Source organism: Apostichopus japonicus, chromosome 1 (assembly GCF_037975245.1).
Source record: "Apostichopus japonicus isolate 1M-3 chromosome 1, ASM3797524v1, whole genome shotgun sequence".
In the NCBI taxonomy this organism is placed as follows: Eukaryota; Metazoa; Echinodermata; class Holothuroidea; order Aspidochirotida; family Stichopodidae; genus Apostichopus; species Apostichopus japonicus.
Window position 1 is genome coordinate 19,156,929 of NC_092561.1, and position 17,081 is coordinate 19,174,009.

Consider the following 17,081-nt stretch of genomic DNA (forward strand, 5'->3'; position numbering starts at 1 on the left):
TACACATCCTATTTTACTCTTCTTTATTGCTTCAATTATGTGAATATTTAACGTGGGTTGCATTCACATTCACTTCTTCATTATATGGCCATCATTGTACATTTATTTAAAGACGCCTATGTATTGTGTATGATCAGCAATGTGTCTTGTGTGTACTTTGCAGTGTGTAGTGTGTATGGTGTAGTGTGCAGTGCGTGTGTGTAGCGTGTGTGGCATGTGTGTGTAGTGGAGGCACCCACTTGTCTTCTTTTCACTGATCTAAAGACTTAACGTGTTGCACTTATAGTATGATTGGAATAAAATAACACCATCAAGAAATAAAATCAGATAATTGAAACAATAACGAAAGCAAAAATAATACGTACACAACGTTAAGTCTTCAGATAAATACTTTGTAAGAAAAAGTCGCCCAGGAAAGAACCTGGGCACGAAAACCAAACTACCGAACGACTGATCCGCTCTCGACCCCAGTCCCCTTGCATCTGGACTGTGACTTTGTGATCATCGTCAGGTGTGCATCACCATTCCCCTCGAAAGGGAACAGATACTACACTTGATCTTAGCCAAAAGGCCGAGAAGCGATAAATGAAACAATAAAGCAAGTAACATTAATCAGAGTGTGTGTGTATGTGTCTCCACAATACTGTCGCGTTGATCATCATACATAACTTAAAGCCGTTATGAAGAAGAAATTATAACGAAAATCTTTTATTATATAAGCAGGAGGAGTGAGTTTATGTCGCCACTATATTGCATCGATCATCATACGTATACACAACGTTAATTTTTCACATATATAAAATAAAATAAAGGTAAGCAGAGGGTGTGTATGTGTCTCTACTACACATCTCTTTGATCATCCTACGTACACTACGTTAATTCTGCAAGTAAATGAAGATAATTAAAATAAGTAGGAGGTGTCTATGCCTTCATTAGACATCTTGTTATCCTCCTTTAGTGTTATTCTAGGGTATATGCAACATGGAGAGATTGCGGACGCATCTGGGGTTATTTTGTCCTGTAATCAACGCATCCACTACAAAAACAGTGCAAGTATGAACTACCACACCAGGCGGCATCCGAGCAACACGGAGAGGGTCCGGTTTTATCACAGATGGCTTCTTGGCCGTTTGGCGCAATGAAAACATGGCGACACCTACCGTCACTTCTATATGGATTCGCTGAGTAGAAAATAGAAGAAAAACGAGAATTTTAACGAAATAATTAAGTTATTAATGAAAGATATACATTAACTTACTCAATATACGGTATGAATAATGCCTTGAATCTGAGTGGTGTAGGCCATAAGTGTATATAAATCAATACAAACATTAAGTTTTTCTCATTGGGTTAAACTCAATGAAAATGAGGGAGGGGGGGGGGTTGAATTTGAATGAAAATAGCTCATTGAATATGGCATTAGCCAGATTTCTAGACGGTGAAATTATATATAATTGACTGTATGAATCACATTGGGAAGAAGTGCAATTACATCACGAAAATACACTGGAAACACTATTACATTCATTATGTCTTTGATCATTATAGAATATATTCTGTGAGCTCCTTTATTTCCCTTATGGCAACCCTGAAGAAAATACCCAGTTTGAATTCATCCATGTGAGTATGTCTACTCGACTGTTCCCTCGCTGAAATATAATTAAGTTAACATTTGTATTTGGTATCATATAATTAACAATAAACTTTTCTAATACAATGAGATTGTAGAACGCAGATCGACAGGCACGAATGAAGGCTGTTCCTTCTTGGAAAATGTATTGGCAGCCTTTGTGATTGGCTCTTCGTAGCTAGTTGTGAATAGTAATACTTTGTGGGTGTGTTGTGATTCGTTCAATCAACACTTCGTATACATTATATTCCATTAAAGTAGCCTCCCATAAGTGCTTGTCAATTACGCAGAGTTTTGCTGCGTTCTGAATTATCATTCGAATTTTGACGGATCTGATCATGATTTTATATTTAAGGTTAACAGCCGTGAATCATTTAAGGCTTGATTTCTCTCCAATTCGTGACTGAAACCAAAACACTGATTTACTAATCCGACATTTACTCTTTCTGTGTACAGAGTACTTGCGTATCTGAAGACACCGGCCTTGTCCTTTTGAAGGAGTGTCGTATAAATGACTTCAACTGTAAATAGTACTTTCAGACACGATTTAATCGCATTAGAGATATGCGTATGTATACATGTGTCTGAGTGTGGTTATAACAAACATATAACCGCAAACCGAAAGTGTTCCCATTAGTAAGAGGTCAATACTCAGTTCGGTCTCCCCTTCATCCATCCTTCATTCTCCAACTCCCAACACCACACCCCACCACTACCACTACCACCCACCCGCTTCCACTTTCCATGGAGGATTCGAAAGCTCTATAATTTGTTTTAATATCTCACCTGTACATTGTTCTCCGTCCCATGAGTAATCTGTTATGCATGGGCAATCATAGGAACCATAAGTGTTGACACAAACTGTATTCGGTATGTCACAGCTAGTGTTACTCTCGCACTCATCAATGTCTAATACAAAGGGATAAACATTAATATATAGATGTATGGATGTATGGTTGGATGTATGCATGGATGGGTGGATGCGTGGGTGGGTGATTAGGTCGGTGGATGGATGGATGGACGGATGGACGGATGGTAAGCAATATTTACAACAGGATACATATCTCATAAACATAATTGTAACATATTGCTATGAAAACTTTTAAAACAAATATATTTAATTTGGTAATTTAACCGAACCTTCCCTTTATAATGAGACAACCCCAACATTATTAAACAAATCAAGATTATTGTGCAAGTTATCAGAGAGGCAATTCGAGGGTTAACATTACATTGTCCTGGGTACAAGTTTTCACAATTTTCAAAATTATTACAATTATTACATCGGTCAAGTATATGCAATAACTGGAATGTGGTTATGAGTTGACAGAGGCATCCAACGAGAAAGATTCACTTTGAGGTTAGGTTGTTGCCTCTTAAGGACACTTAGTTTCACTAATAAGTCGTCAGAGCTATCACAAATTAAAACAAATTACCAAAAGGAACAAAAACTTAGCAGTATATAAATATAAAAGAGTTAACTAACTACAGACAACTTACAAATAGAAACATTTATGATAATAACTTACCTTGGCATAAAGACCCTGTATTGTAATAACCGGAAGAGCATTCACATGTGTACGATCCCGCTGTATTCACGCAGTAGTTCTCAACCTGATTACAGTCGTGCTGGTTTAGCTTACATTCGTCAATATCTGAAAGTTATTAATATATTCGAAAACTTAAGACTTTGGTTTATAAAAACTAAAAACATAATTAGCAAAAGTGATAAATATTTAGCAATAGATAACAATTCTACGGTTAACCAACTACAGACAACGAAAATGGATATAATTATGCTATTCAGTTACCTTCGCATAACGACCCTGTATTGTAATAACCCGAAGAGCATTGACATGTGTAAGATCCCGCTGTATTCACGCAGTAGTTCTCAACCAGAGTACAGTCGTGCTGGTTAAGCTCACATTCGTCAATATCTGAAAGTTATTAATATATTCGAAAACTTAAACCTTTGGTTTATAAAAACTAAAAACATAACTAGCACAAGTGATCAATAATTAGCAATATATAACAATTCTACGGTTAACTAACTACAGACAACGAAAATGGATATAATTATGCTATTCAGTTACCTTCGCATAATGACCCTGTATTGTAATAACCGGAAGAGCATTCACATGTGTACGATCCCGCTGTATTCACGCAGAAGTTCTCAACTTGATTACAGTCGTGCTGGTTTAGCTCACATTCGTCAATATCTGAAAGTTAGTAATTACATTCGAAAAAAGGGAACCTTAGGTATATGAAAGCCTTAAACATAATTAGCAAAAGTGGCAAACAATTAGCAGTAGTTAATAATGCTAGGATAAAAACTAACTACAGACAACTTACAAATTAAAATAATACTATATTCACTTACCTTGGCATAACGACCCTGTATTGTAATAACCCGAAGAGCATTCACATATGTACGATCCCGCTGTATTCACGCAGTAGTTCTCAACCTGACTACAGTCGTGCTGGTTAAGCCCACATTCGTCAATATCTGAAAGTTATTAATGTATTCGAAAACTTAAAACTTTGGTTTATAAAACTTTAAACATAATTAGCAAAAGTGATAAATATTTCGCAGTAGATAAAAATAATACGGTTAACTAACTACAGACAACGAAAATGAATATAATTATGTTATTCAGTTACCTTCACATATTGACCCTGTATTATAGTAACCGGAAGAGCATTCACATGTGTACGATCCCGCTGTATTCACGCAGTAGTTTTCAACCTGGTTACAGTCGTGCTGGTTTAGTTCACATTCGTCAATATCTGAAAATGACGAATGCATTCGAGAAATGAGACATGTTGTTTATAAAATATAAGAAAAATATTAAGATCACCTTGCATGTGTTTGGTGTTAGGCTAGCAGTCAGGACCCCCCCCCCCCCCCCCCGCCACGCTCTATTCATTACAAACCTGACATTACGTGTCAGCCGTACGATCCCTCAGTACTCACGCAATAAATCTGATTCAAACTGCAATGATGTAGATTAAGATCACATTTGTCCATGTCTAAAAATTGTTGTTAGATATTAGAATGGTATGGTATTTATTGCATGAAGTGAACTGCTAAATTATACATATTTCAAAACTTTGCTAATGGTAAAAGTTTACACTTCTTTTTGAAACGGATGTTTCAACTATAATGGTAGTTCAACTACGTCATGGAAACGTCATTATGACGTACCTACAATAATATTAAAGTATTCGAGGTTATTGAGACAAAATTAAGTTTTACGAAACGTTCGTATGAAACAACGTCTTCAGACACACCATTGGTTAAAACCGTTGCCTTCAATGTCTGATTTGACACCTGTGTATGTTAAGTACATTTTATTTTCATTTGATTGACCTCTATATCATATCACAGACGTGGCCCTGTGTGAACCGTGGTCCTAAAACAACGTTCGTTTCTACAATATGACTATACGAATACTACCATAGACGTGGCCCTGTCTGAACCATGACCCTAAAACAACGTTTGTTTCGACAATATGACCCACGAATAGTATGATAGACGTGGCCGTATCTGAATCATGTTTTATAATCGTTCTTCGTTACCGTATAAAGTTTACTTCCATAGTCTTCGTATTTGTACTTTGTGAACATAACCAAGATCAACATTCACATGAATGACAGCATAAACAGTCATTCTCTTTTCAGTTATCCTGTTACTGAAGCTGAGTTCATTAAAATAGCAAGCTCCAACTTAAAATCAAATAAGGCAGCGGGTTACGATGGTTTTAAGCCAGGTATTATCAAACATGTTATTCATTTTATTGCAAAATCCATGACTCACATCTGTAATATCTCTTTTAATACTGGCGTATTTCCTGGCAAACTCAAAGTCGCAAAAGTAGTGCCTATCTTCAAAAAAGGTGACACGAGTTCTTATCAAAATTATCGCCCCATATCACTGTTATCATGTTTTTCAAAACTGATTGAACGGTTAATGTTCAATCGTATTTACGATTTTACGTGCAAGTACAACATTCTTTGTAACCAACAGTATGGTTTCCGCCCTGGTCATTCTACTGAACTTGCTCTGGCAGATGCTATTGACAGACTTTACACTAATCTCGATAATGACAACACTTGCATCGGCGTCTTCCTAGACCTGTCCAAAGCATTCGACACAATTAACCACTCCATTTTATTATCCAAACTATTTTTCTACGGAATCAGAGGAACAACCCTAAATTGGCTAGACAGTTATATCACAAATAGGTTACAATACACTACATACAAGAATTCAAATTCTGGACTTGGTGAAATCGCATGTGGTGTGCCTCAGGGCTCTGTGTTAGGTCCTCTGTTGTTTATTATATACGTTAATGATATCTGCCATGTCTCCAACATCGCTCATACAGTCTTATTTGCCGATGACACCAATCTTTTCTTTCACTCGAAGAACGTAAATTCACTCCAAAGTACTGTCTCTTGTGAACTGGATAAGTTCTGTGATTGGTTCTCAGCAAACAAATTAAGTATTAATATTGATAAGACTAAGTATATTGTTTTTAGTACCAAAAGAGCATTTCGTTGGGATAAGGATATTACGATGGACGGCAAAATAATTAAATGTGTAACTGAAACTAAGTTTCTTGGTATTAATATTGATAGCAAACTTTCTTGGAATAACCATATTTCGTCAGTATGTAACACTGTAGCAAAAAATACTGGTATATTATCTAACCTGAAATATTTCCTCCCACAGCATGTCCTTAGAATACTTTATCAAACACTAGTTCTGCCACACCTATCCTATTGTACAACTATTTGGTCTGGTACATACAATGTTAACATTGACCGCCTAAATATTCTCCAAAAGAGGGCTATACATCACATTGCTAATGCCCCACCGCTTGAACATACTAGTGGAATATTCAAGTCCCTAAATTTATTAAAACTCGGTGATATTATAACAGTCAAGGTTGCTACCTTTGCTTACAAAGCATGGAATGGATTACTGCCAGTCACTTTTAATGACTTTATTTGTAGTAACAGAGTCTTACATAACCATCACACAAGACAAGCCGACAACGCTCATTGCAATTTTTACCATAGTAACATAGGGAAATTCGGTCTTCGAAACAGAGCAATACAAATTTGGAATGATCTATCAAAAAATTTGAAGCTCATTACTTCAAAACCCACATTCACCAGGCATTTGAAAAAGGAGTTCATTAACTCTTACTAGTAATATTTAATCTTTTCACGTATCCATCTCAGCGTCACTAGGATATTATTACTGTATATTTAATCCTTACGTATATACTGTATTATAAATATTTGTTCATTTTCTTTTCTTTTCTCCCGGGGAGTCTCCTACCTTGTTAAGTCTTTTATGACTTTTTAGGAGACTTCCTTTCCCTTTGTACACTATTGGCGATAAAACAAATAAATAAATATAAACTTGCCTATGCACTGTTCTCCGGCCCACTGGTAACCTGTCATACATTGACATGTATAGGAACCAATATTGTTGACGCAAACTGTATTCTGTACGCTACAGTTGAAACTGCCATTCTGGCATTCATCGACATCTGTATTACAAGAGAGAAACATGCTGGTTGTTCAAGAGAGATTTATGTATGACACCTTATGTTCTGTTCCATTTGTGTCGGTCATGATAACTGTTACACCCAATAGAATAGAAAAGGTTATCGTCTAACGTTCATTGCGTAGGACTACGGGCCATCAGAAACGTACGCAGTTGTCTCGTAACAGCTCAAATTCTTTCATATAAATATCAGGGTATGGATGAAGAAAGTGAAATGGAAGATAGTCACATCACTACTGCATGTATCACATGCATTGTCCATGTTCCAACTAACCTTGGCATACGGTTCCTGCAGTTCTGTTATAGCCAGATACACATTGGCATCTGTACGAACCCATGGTATTTACGCAGTAGCTTTCATTCAGACTGCAATTATGTAGGTTAAGGTCACATTCGTCCAAATCTAAAAGTTGTTAAAAAAAAACTAAAATATGACATTCACTATCAATAAACGTGATAGTTGAAAGTCTAGGTGAGATTAAATTTCAAACATTCGATACAAATGTTACGAAACGCCTTTATGACATAATGTAATTACTTTTCAAGTCACCCAAGAAAGAACCTGGGCACGAACAATCAAACAACCGAACGACCGATCAGCTCTCAACCCAAGTCCCCTTGCATCGATACCGTGACTTTTGATCATCATCAGGGGAACATAATGCTACACGTGATACTTCAAATTCAGAATTAAGTTGTTTAAAAGATGTCGCTTCCGACTTTTCTAACAACGCTACTGCGTATTATTGTTGCTGTTTACGTAACACTGCATGCCTCTACGCATGGGGTTACAAGAACATTAGAACGAATCTACCTTCACGGTTACCTTGCAAAGTCGTATGCTCATGAGATTAATGGCAATGGAAAAAAGTTTTGAATCTTGATTTGTTCCTGGTATATAAATGAGGGAAAGAATATTTTGTGCCCAAACCAGAACAGTATAAATTTGACCATGAAAAAGACATGTGTACGATAGCATATACCACACGAAACAACAAGTTGTCATTAGCAAAACTTTAACGTGCCATTGTATAGTCTGCATGGTATACCTATATCCAACTAAAGCACACATTTGGCAAGTCGCCTAATACGTGCTTTTGGCGACTTTGTTATGAATTATATTTGACTAAATGATAAATTATTGAACATAAAACTAAATATACTTGCCATGACATTGGGTTCCATTCCATTCGTAACCTGCTATACATTGGCAAATGTAGGAACCAATAGAGTTGATGCACATTGTGTTCGGTAGACTGCAATTATAACTACCATTCTGGCACTCATCGACATCTGTAGCAAAGAGAAAGGACGAGCAAGAAGGGAAAGAGACTGAAGAATACAGTAACTATGATTCTTCGCTATTGTTCGATTTTTCATGAGGCATACTTGACATACTATACGAGGCATCGCTGTTGGTGTTCCTGTTGCTGCCCCAAAGTGTTGCAACTATCGATATTTCAACATTGGTCATTATACCTGACCTCATAATGATATTCTTAAACACCACCATTGAGCTGCCACCACTGTGCGTAGTTCTTAGTGCCTATGCTTAGACACTACCAGATATAGAGATGTGACGCTCGAATACCTACCTTGGCAAACAGATTCTGCCTTGTTGTAGCCAGATCCACAATCACATCTATATGAACCCTCGGTATTTACGCAATAGCTTACATTTAGACTACAATTATGTAAGTTAAGATCACATTCGTCGATATCTGAAAGTTAAAAACAAAAAATGAAAAATATGCTGTTTACTCAAATTGGTAATAATTTGATGTGGTTCTATGTAATACATGTAAAGTGTATTTGTAATAATTAAGTAAGTAATACATTACTTATGATGCAGAAAACGGTAAGCCCTTTGATAACGTTTTAAGGTATAATAAAACTTGTAGCAAGAAATGACAACTTCGCGACGTTGTTTATGTTAGGACGCCTGCCACTTCATACTTTGCGGCTTTCTCTGATATTGTTGGGTTTGTTTTGTTACATGTCACTGGTTCATTTCAACAGTAGCTTAGTATATATATACATATGAGTTCCTAGGGGATAGGAAGCCAACAGGAGATAATTTTAAACCTATACATGTGGTGATTGTGGACGTACACCGGCTTATACCAAGCCGTCTCTTTTTGATAAATGTTCAGAGAGTTACGAAGCAGGCGTGTAATTGGCACACCCATTCCTGCCCCCTGGACCGCCATTTAACGTCCTCCATCTGGCCAATTGAAGGCAAAGGAGAGGTAGGTCTTACGGAGGTAGGTCTTACGGACATCAATATTTTTTGTGTGACTGAAAGAAAGTCAGTTTTCCTTTTGTTCGTCTGAGGAATTGATTGTAAAGGTATATGTGGAAGCTAAACGTTTCACTGTCTCGTCTTCTATGTATTGTGTAATTAGGATCTAGGATTAGGACATTAATTTAGTAAATAAAAGTAAACCAACCTCTAGGGAGAACATAGTCCATAAGATCATGGAAACAACGATATTGTGGGTAATATGAAGGATGTCACATTAGCAAACCACTACTGATTACAACGATTCCAGGCTCAAATTTCTGAGAAACAAAGTATCACAGAACGGCCTTAAGAAATTAGATGATACTATTTAACGCTTTGACATTAAAATGTATATATTTAAATACTTCAAGTTTAAGTTATAAAACCTTAAAATAAAGACAGCAAGCTCTATTTCATCATGACGGTAAAGGAAAAGTATTAACTATCCTCACCTTCAAATTCACAATTGGTAGTGTGAAACACACCAGAGCGGAAATCACAAGGAGTAAGTCCTTTAGGCAGACGAACCTTATAGCCCTTTGGTGTAGCCTGGCCAGCGCATCGAACATCACGGCTACCATCAACAATCAATCCTAAAGAAATAGCTAAAAAATGGAACTTTATTGCTTGACATGTTGCCGTTTCAATAACTTAAAGGATTAGTTCAGGTGTCACAAATGTTTATCTTATATGAAAGAGGACAATTAAAGAAACCCAATAGTGAAGAAATTATTCAAATATCTTTTTCCGTTTAGGAGATATTCAAGTTTAAAGCTGTATCTGATTGTGTAGAAACTGCTGAAATCAGACTAGCTGTGACGTCATATCCTCACATCCCTGAAAAGTCTTTGTTATTTTATTAAAATATTTTGTAAGATTTTATGACTTACAACCAAAAAATACGTCACGAGATCTCATATGTGTAAAGGGTAGTATTTGAGATTTTACATCTGAAGAATGTTTGATTATATTTTTTTAGATTTGTGAAAAAAAATATAATTATTTTTGAATGAAATATATTGACACATGTTAAGGAAGTGAGGATGTGACATCACACCCTCACAGTTAGTCTTTCTACACCAGTCATTTGCAAAGAAACTTTGAAATCTTCAAAGTGTGATATCTCCTTAACAGAGAATGCTATCATGGTAGTTTCTTCACTATTCTGTTTGTCTTTTTAAGCTCTTTCATACAAGATAGACATGTTAGACACCTGAACCAATCCTTTAAGGCATTTTGCATACTTTAGTCAGTAACCAGATATACGATTTTAACTGCAACAACATTCGCAAACTCAATTTAAAGTCCCACGTGATCGGCATTATATAAATATATTTGATATATTATTTCTTCCATGTATCTCATATTTTGCCTAGTAAAGCATTTTGACATAACTTGAAATAAAATGTTTCAATTAATTTCACGTTTCTCATTTCACGATCATACGTTATATAAATATCATATAAATATAAATATAATATACAGCTAGACGCTTTTATATGTAAGCGTGTAAAGGCCATCAAAGTCACACATGTGTGCAAAATTTTTGTAACACTGGACAGTTTATTAATAATTAGCGCATATATATGCTTTTTCCAGAAAAAGATATTGAACTTGATGTTATCCTGCATGCTCTAAAACTGCATGCTCTTAAGACTTCTATTTTTTTTATGCAAAAGAGCAAATCTCTGAAAAGTACCCTGTTTACCCATTCTAGTGAAGGTAGCTCCTTTTAAATGATGGTTTGACGGGACGCGCTATTTGTACAGAGCGCGGTGAAAAATCTGAAATTACCGTTTCTAACACTTCGTACTAATTTGACAAATCTTCAATAATAACATCTACAATAGAGACATCACGACGAGATGTATTAACGATACATATACGTCAGATATCAAAAGATACTGTTCCCATAGAGATCGAATGGTATGGTATAGCAAACTGTACAAACCGGTAATTATCGGATATAGACGTTTTTCCACAGTTACTGCTGCCAACAAATTAGAAACAGAACCACTGTTTTTACACTGCAAATACTGCCATTGAAGCATCATGGTCTTATAGATTAGCTTGAAGTACTCTTGTCTTACTGTTAACTCTAAATCATATTCACAGTCAGCCTGCATATTTGTTTCTTAGTTAAGGCAAACAAAAGTGTTGATATAGGGTCTTATTATCGCTCAGTAATTGTCTTCAAAATTGGACGTTATTTGACGTTATTGGACGTTATGTGACGGTACTATTTCGAGCTAGCTCGGAAGTGATCTCAAAGTTAACCTGTTAACGTAACGTGATATAGTAGTGTCACAGTACCACACTCTGTGTTAAGGAACCACGCGTAGTTTGCACTACCTTGTCACAGCAAAAACTTGAGAACATAATTTCAAAGATTTCAAAGTATATGAATATATTGGCCCGATACTTGCTTGTCTATGAGTTATCTTAAGTCTAGATAGATAGATAGATAGATAGATAGATAGATAGATAGATAGATAGATAGATAGATAGATAGATAGATAGATAGATAGATAGATAGATAGATAGATAGATAGATAGATAGATAGATAGATAGATAGATAGATAGATAGATAGATAGATAGATAGATAGATAGATAGATAGATAGATAGATAGATAGATAGATAGATAGATAGATAGATAGATAGATAGATAGATAGATAGATAGATAGATAGATAGATAGATAGATAGATAGATAGATAGATAGATAGATAGATAGATAGATAGATAGATAGATAGATAGATAGATAGATAGATAGATAGATAGATAGATAGATAGATAGATAGATAGATAGATAGATAGATAGATAGATAGATAGATAGATAGATAGATAGATAGATAGATAGATAGATAGATAGATAGATAGATAGATAGATAGATAGATAGATAGATAGATAGATAGATAGATAGATAGATAGATAGATAGATAGATAGATAGATAGATAGATAGATAGATAGATAGATAGATAGATAGATAGATAGATAGATAGATAGATAGATAGATAGATAGATAGATAGATAGATAGATAGATAGATAGATAGATAGATAGATAGATAGATAGATAGATAGATAGATAGATAGATAGATAGATAGATAGATAGATAGATAGATAGATAGATAGATAGATAGATAGATAGATAGATAGATAGATAGATAGATAGATAGATAGATAGATAGATAGATAGATAGATAGATAGATAGATAGATAGATAGATAGATAGATAGATAGATAGATAGATAGATAGATAGATAGATAGATAGATAGATAGATAGATAGATAGATAGATAGATAGATAGATAGATAGATAGATAGATAGATAGATAGATAGATAGATAGATAGATAGATAGATAGATAGATAGATAGATAGATAGATAGATAGATAGATTTATTTTGTCCATGAGAATAAGGAAATTTGTCTCCCTGCAGCAGAACACATAAAATATCAAATATTAAAAATAAGTAAAAAAAGAGCACAGAAAAGTTGAAAAAAAGGTAACAGCACCAACAGCAACAATATACATACATGTGAGATATATATACATCTATATACACTTAGTTTACTCTAGTTTACCAGAAAAATCTTTTGTAAGCAGCCCGAAAAAAAAAATACTAAAAGTCAGCCACGCTTTGTGGTAAAAACACAAGAATAGTGTTGTCGACTTACGTTAAAAGTACAATCTTTGGCGAGCTTTAGATCTCATTGCATCAACCTGGTCTTTGAAGTCAATGATAGTGCATAAATATTTATAGTGGTGCACCTGTTCAACAATATCATCATTAACACTGATTTGAGCATGATCACATGGCTGTTTCTTGAAGTCAAATACTATCTTCTTAGTTTTTTACCATTTTTACCATTTAATTTTAGGTAGTTTTGGTTGCACCAAGTAACAAAATCACCTATTTCATTCTCATACGGAGTAGCAACAATCGTATTAATCAATCTATATGAGCAATTGAACTCCAAAATGAATCAAGTATGTATTAATCAAGGTTTACTCTCGCAGCTCCATGTTTCGCCGTAAAGGAAAATTATGAGCAGTGAACCATAAAACCTATCCACGTTTTATATTGATTAATACGAATATTCAATCAGCTTAAAAGTAACGATCATGGTGTTTCGTAACCAGCCTATCCGGTTATACATTATCGCTGTATTCAGTAGTTGTTATTTGCACTTAGGCGTTAAGCCTAAACTACATTATTAATGGATTTTTATATTTCCAAGAATACTTTTAATTTCACTCGGTTCTACAAGATGATGTTATGATCAGTACATAATAATGGAACATTATCGATCGTGGGAAGTTCACTTCAGACTTCACCATATAAAGTACAGCTTGTAACTATTGTCTTGTTGAGTCCCTCAATTGTAATTTTTATCGATGATTTTCGCAATTTAAAACAATACAATGAAGACATACAAGACGTATTTATACAATGTATCTTCTAGATATGGATAATGACAAACATTTTTGTGAATATCTCGTCGATTTGTCAATAACGGTAATGTACACGTTTCATGTGGATGCAATACGATATTAGTTCAAGTGTGAAATTTAATGTTGAGATTAAGATTATTTTTTGCTTCAACATACATTGTAATAACGTTGAATATTTGATAAGTTATTTAAATAGGATGCGTGGCTTATAGTTGAACAATACATATGGCAAACAAACAGTGAAGTCATTTTCTTATAAACATTCTTTTTATCCATACAGTGAGAAAACACTCTTCAAGAGTGACCTACATAATCAATTTTTTTTTCGTTTGTTATTTCACTATCTTTCCCAGAGCGAATACGCCAAACAAATCTTTCTTATAAGGTGAAGACACCATATCTTAACCTATACCTATCAGAATTAAAAGAATTTTGAAATTTGAAAATGCTGCAATATCCTTCCATAACGAATTTAATTGTAATTTTTAATCAACATCAATTACATTGCAAACAATTCTGACAAATCTACGACTGCATTGGCAATAAAATTGGTTAAACTGTAGATATTTTACAATTTGGGAGCAAAACGTTACTCAAAATTGAGTTGGAAAAATACGTACAGGTTTTGGGTGAAATATTTGCACAAAAATCCTATCAGAGTGTTTTTGTATTAATCGTTGCGTATTATGGTTTAGTGTTATAGTGTGTTTTATCTGAAATAACTTCATTCTTGTTTATGTCAGCCGATACTCATAGCTGGTACAGCAACTACTGTTCATGTCACACATCCGTGCATCAGTAATTACTGTTCTTTGTGTTTGTAACACGGTAACATGTATAACATGTGACACTGTAACAACTGCAAAGCTGTTAACTTGAACCCATGTAATACAAAGAACTCCGCGGCTGGGCAAGGAGTCTAGGAATATTTGAATGCCTACAAGATGAAGGAAAAGAGGTACGGTACCTCTTGTTTCAAGTTAATAACTCTTCAAAATTACGCTAATTCGTCATGCCGAGAACGACGAAAGGCAATGCCTACTTATAGCATAAAACGGCTAGATTTGACTTCATTTGAGAATCGCGTTTTATAAAACTCGCAATATCGGTTGGCACAGCAAATACTGTTTATGTCCCACAACCGTGTATCAGTAATTACTATACTTTGTGTTCGTAACACGGTAACACGTGTTACAGGTTGCACCAGTATAGTTACTGTACTATAGCTATGAGTATTTGGTGTTTATGCATATCTACAAGGAAACAAATCAGCGATTTGCATAGAAAAAAATGAATAAATTAAATCTATATCTAGTGATCTTTTTTTAACGAGTAACGTAGTTGTAGCATTAGGATTTACCAAGAATAAATTATTGTTAATTAACTAACAAGACTCTTCTTACATAAACAATGTTGGTCGATTGACAAAATATTAAATTACCGATATTATATAATATGCATGTTTAGTTGAATATGTTATGGCGATTAACAATGGAATCATTTATAAATCATTAGTAATTTTTTTTTTATGAAGGTGTGTTAACAGAGAAATCATCTTCTATACACTTAAGCAATGAAAACATATCTAATGATGAATTAATTAATGATCAGTTGCAATTACACGCTTAAACAGTTACTTCAAAGTGTTTTGTTTCTCATGAAATGGTTAGTTTTGGCCAAAGGTATTACCATAAGAAAAATACATAATTATAACTCACCTGAATATATTAGAAAAGGGAGAAAGGCATAAATTTCCATTCTCGGAAATGCTGACATTTTTTGTTTCATGTTGTTTAGTTGCGGTTAAAGGCTATTGGAGGTACGAAATTATTCTGCCCGCTCAGAAAGCTCCTGACGAACTAAAGTGATTGATTTTACCAGAACCGTAGTTATTATCACAAATGATGGCTTCACGCTTTGCTTTACAACGAAGATTATCGATCCATTGTCAGGCGGTGATTTGTGCTGTGATCTTCAATCGTCTCGCTCAAAATCTGATTCATAAATGATGAGAGCGAGAGTTTCGCTGCAATAGAGAAGGCACATGGCTTGCAAGTATCATAAAAATCAATTCTGTTGTGGCCAGTTAATGTTTTTCCTAATTTTAGCTTTCAAACTTGGCTCTATACATTAAGGAAGTAGACTGCTTTTAAGGAGTCATTCAAGGATACAAAGTAAGCTGAATTAAAACAAATTACACATTGGAACCAAACTGAAATATACAATTAAAAAGAAAAGAAGAAGTTGAAAAGCATGTCAGACGAGTTTGTTTGTGGAGGAGGTGGTGGTGGGGGTTGTTTTGTCTGTTTGTTTGTTTGTGGGTTGTTTTTGGCTTATTTGTTACAACAACTGTAACAGTGGACTAAGGAGTAAGGTAAGGTAAGAATGGTATAAGGCTAGAGATCTCTGGCGTTCAAGTCGTTCTCAGTGGAAACAAAGAACCATGATGGACAATAGGAAAATGTATTGTGCAACTTGGCGTCAAATACATAATAATACTGATAAATGAAATGCTAATGTGTAATGAAAGAAAATATGAAGGGCAAGCTAGGTTTGACTAGAAACCACTTCAATGTGTAGTAAGTATGAGTAAATAACTTTAGTTCTCTACACTAATCCTTAACAACATTCCATTAATAAGATTCATAATTAACAAAGGAAACATAGTAAAATATATAGAACATCTCTAATGGCTAAATGTGCTTTATTATTGTATTTTGATAGATTACTTGGTACTGGACTATAACAAATATTTTACTCATACGTAATATATATATATATATATATATATTTATAAATGTAAATATATATATATATATATATATATATATTTATATACGATCTATACGATATTAATATGATCAACGCAATAGTAATATAGAGACATATACACATCCTGTTTTACTCTTCTTTATTGCTTCAATTATGTGAATATTTAAGGTGGGTTGCATTCACATTCAATTCTTCATTATATGGTCATTATTGTACATTTATTTAAAGACGCCTGTGTATTTTGTATGATCAGCGATGTGTCATGTGTGTACTTTGCATTGTGTAGTGTGTATGGTGTGTGTGTAGCGTGTGTAGCATGTGTGTGTAGTGGAGGCACCCACTTGTCTTCTT

General features: G+C 34.5%; 1 protein-coding gene, 1 long non-coding RNA gene and 1 pseudogene across 2 annotated transcripts in view; all 3 read right to left on the reverse strand.

Annotated features, from left to right (window-relative positions):
- Positions 1-15,918, reverse strand: part of LOC139970225 (uncharacterized) — a 31,745-nt gene extending 15,827 nt beyond the window's left edge. The window contains exons 1-10 of the mRNA XM_071975867.1: positions 15,677-15,918; positions 9,948-10,100; positions 8,807-8,932; positions 8,379-8,504; positions 7,486-7,614; positions 7,069-7,194; positions 4,292-4,417; positions 4,011-4,136; positions 3,724-3,849; positions 3,442-3,567 (exon numbers count right to left, since the gene is read on the reverse strand). Coding sequence (XP_071831968.1) covers positions 3,442-3,567; positions 3,724-3,849; positions 4,011-4,136; positions 4,292-4,417; positions 7,069-7,194; positions 7,486-7,614; positions 8,379-8,504; positions 8,807-8,932; positions 9,948-10,100; positions 15,677-15,746 — 1,234 coding nt within the window. The 5' untranslated portion in view covers positions 15,747-15,918. The remainder of the gene's footprint in view (positions 1-3,441; positions 3,568-3,723; positions 3,850-4,010; positions 4,137-4,291; positions 4,418-7,068; positions 7,195-7,485; positions 7,615-8,378; positions 8,505-8,806; positions 8,933-9,947; positions 10,101-15,676) is intronic.
- Positions 507-583, reverse strand: LOC139972294 (U2 spliceosomal RNA; annotated as a pseudogene).
- LOC139970324 (uncharacterized) lies at positions 1,047-3,280 on the reverse strand. The gene is made up of 3 exons (XR_011794116.1): positions 3,160-3,280; positions 2,417-2,539; positions 1,047-1,181 (listed from the first exon to the last, which is right to left on the reverse strand). It is a non-coding gene; the product is annotated as an uncharacterized lncRNA (long non-coding RNA).
- Positions 15,919-17,081: the final 1,163 nt, after the last annotated feature.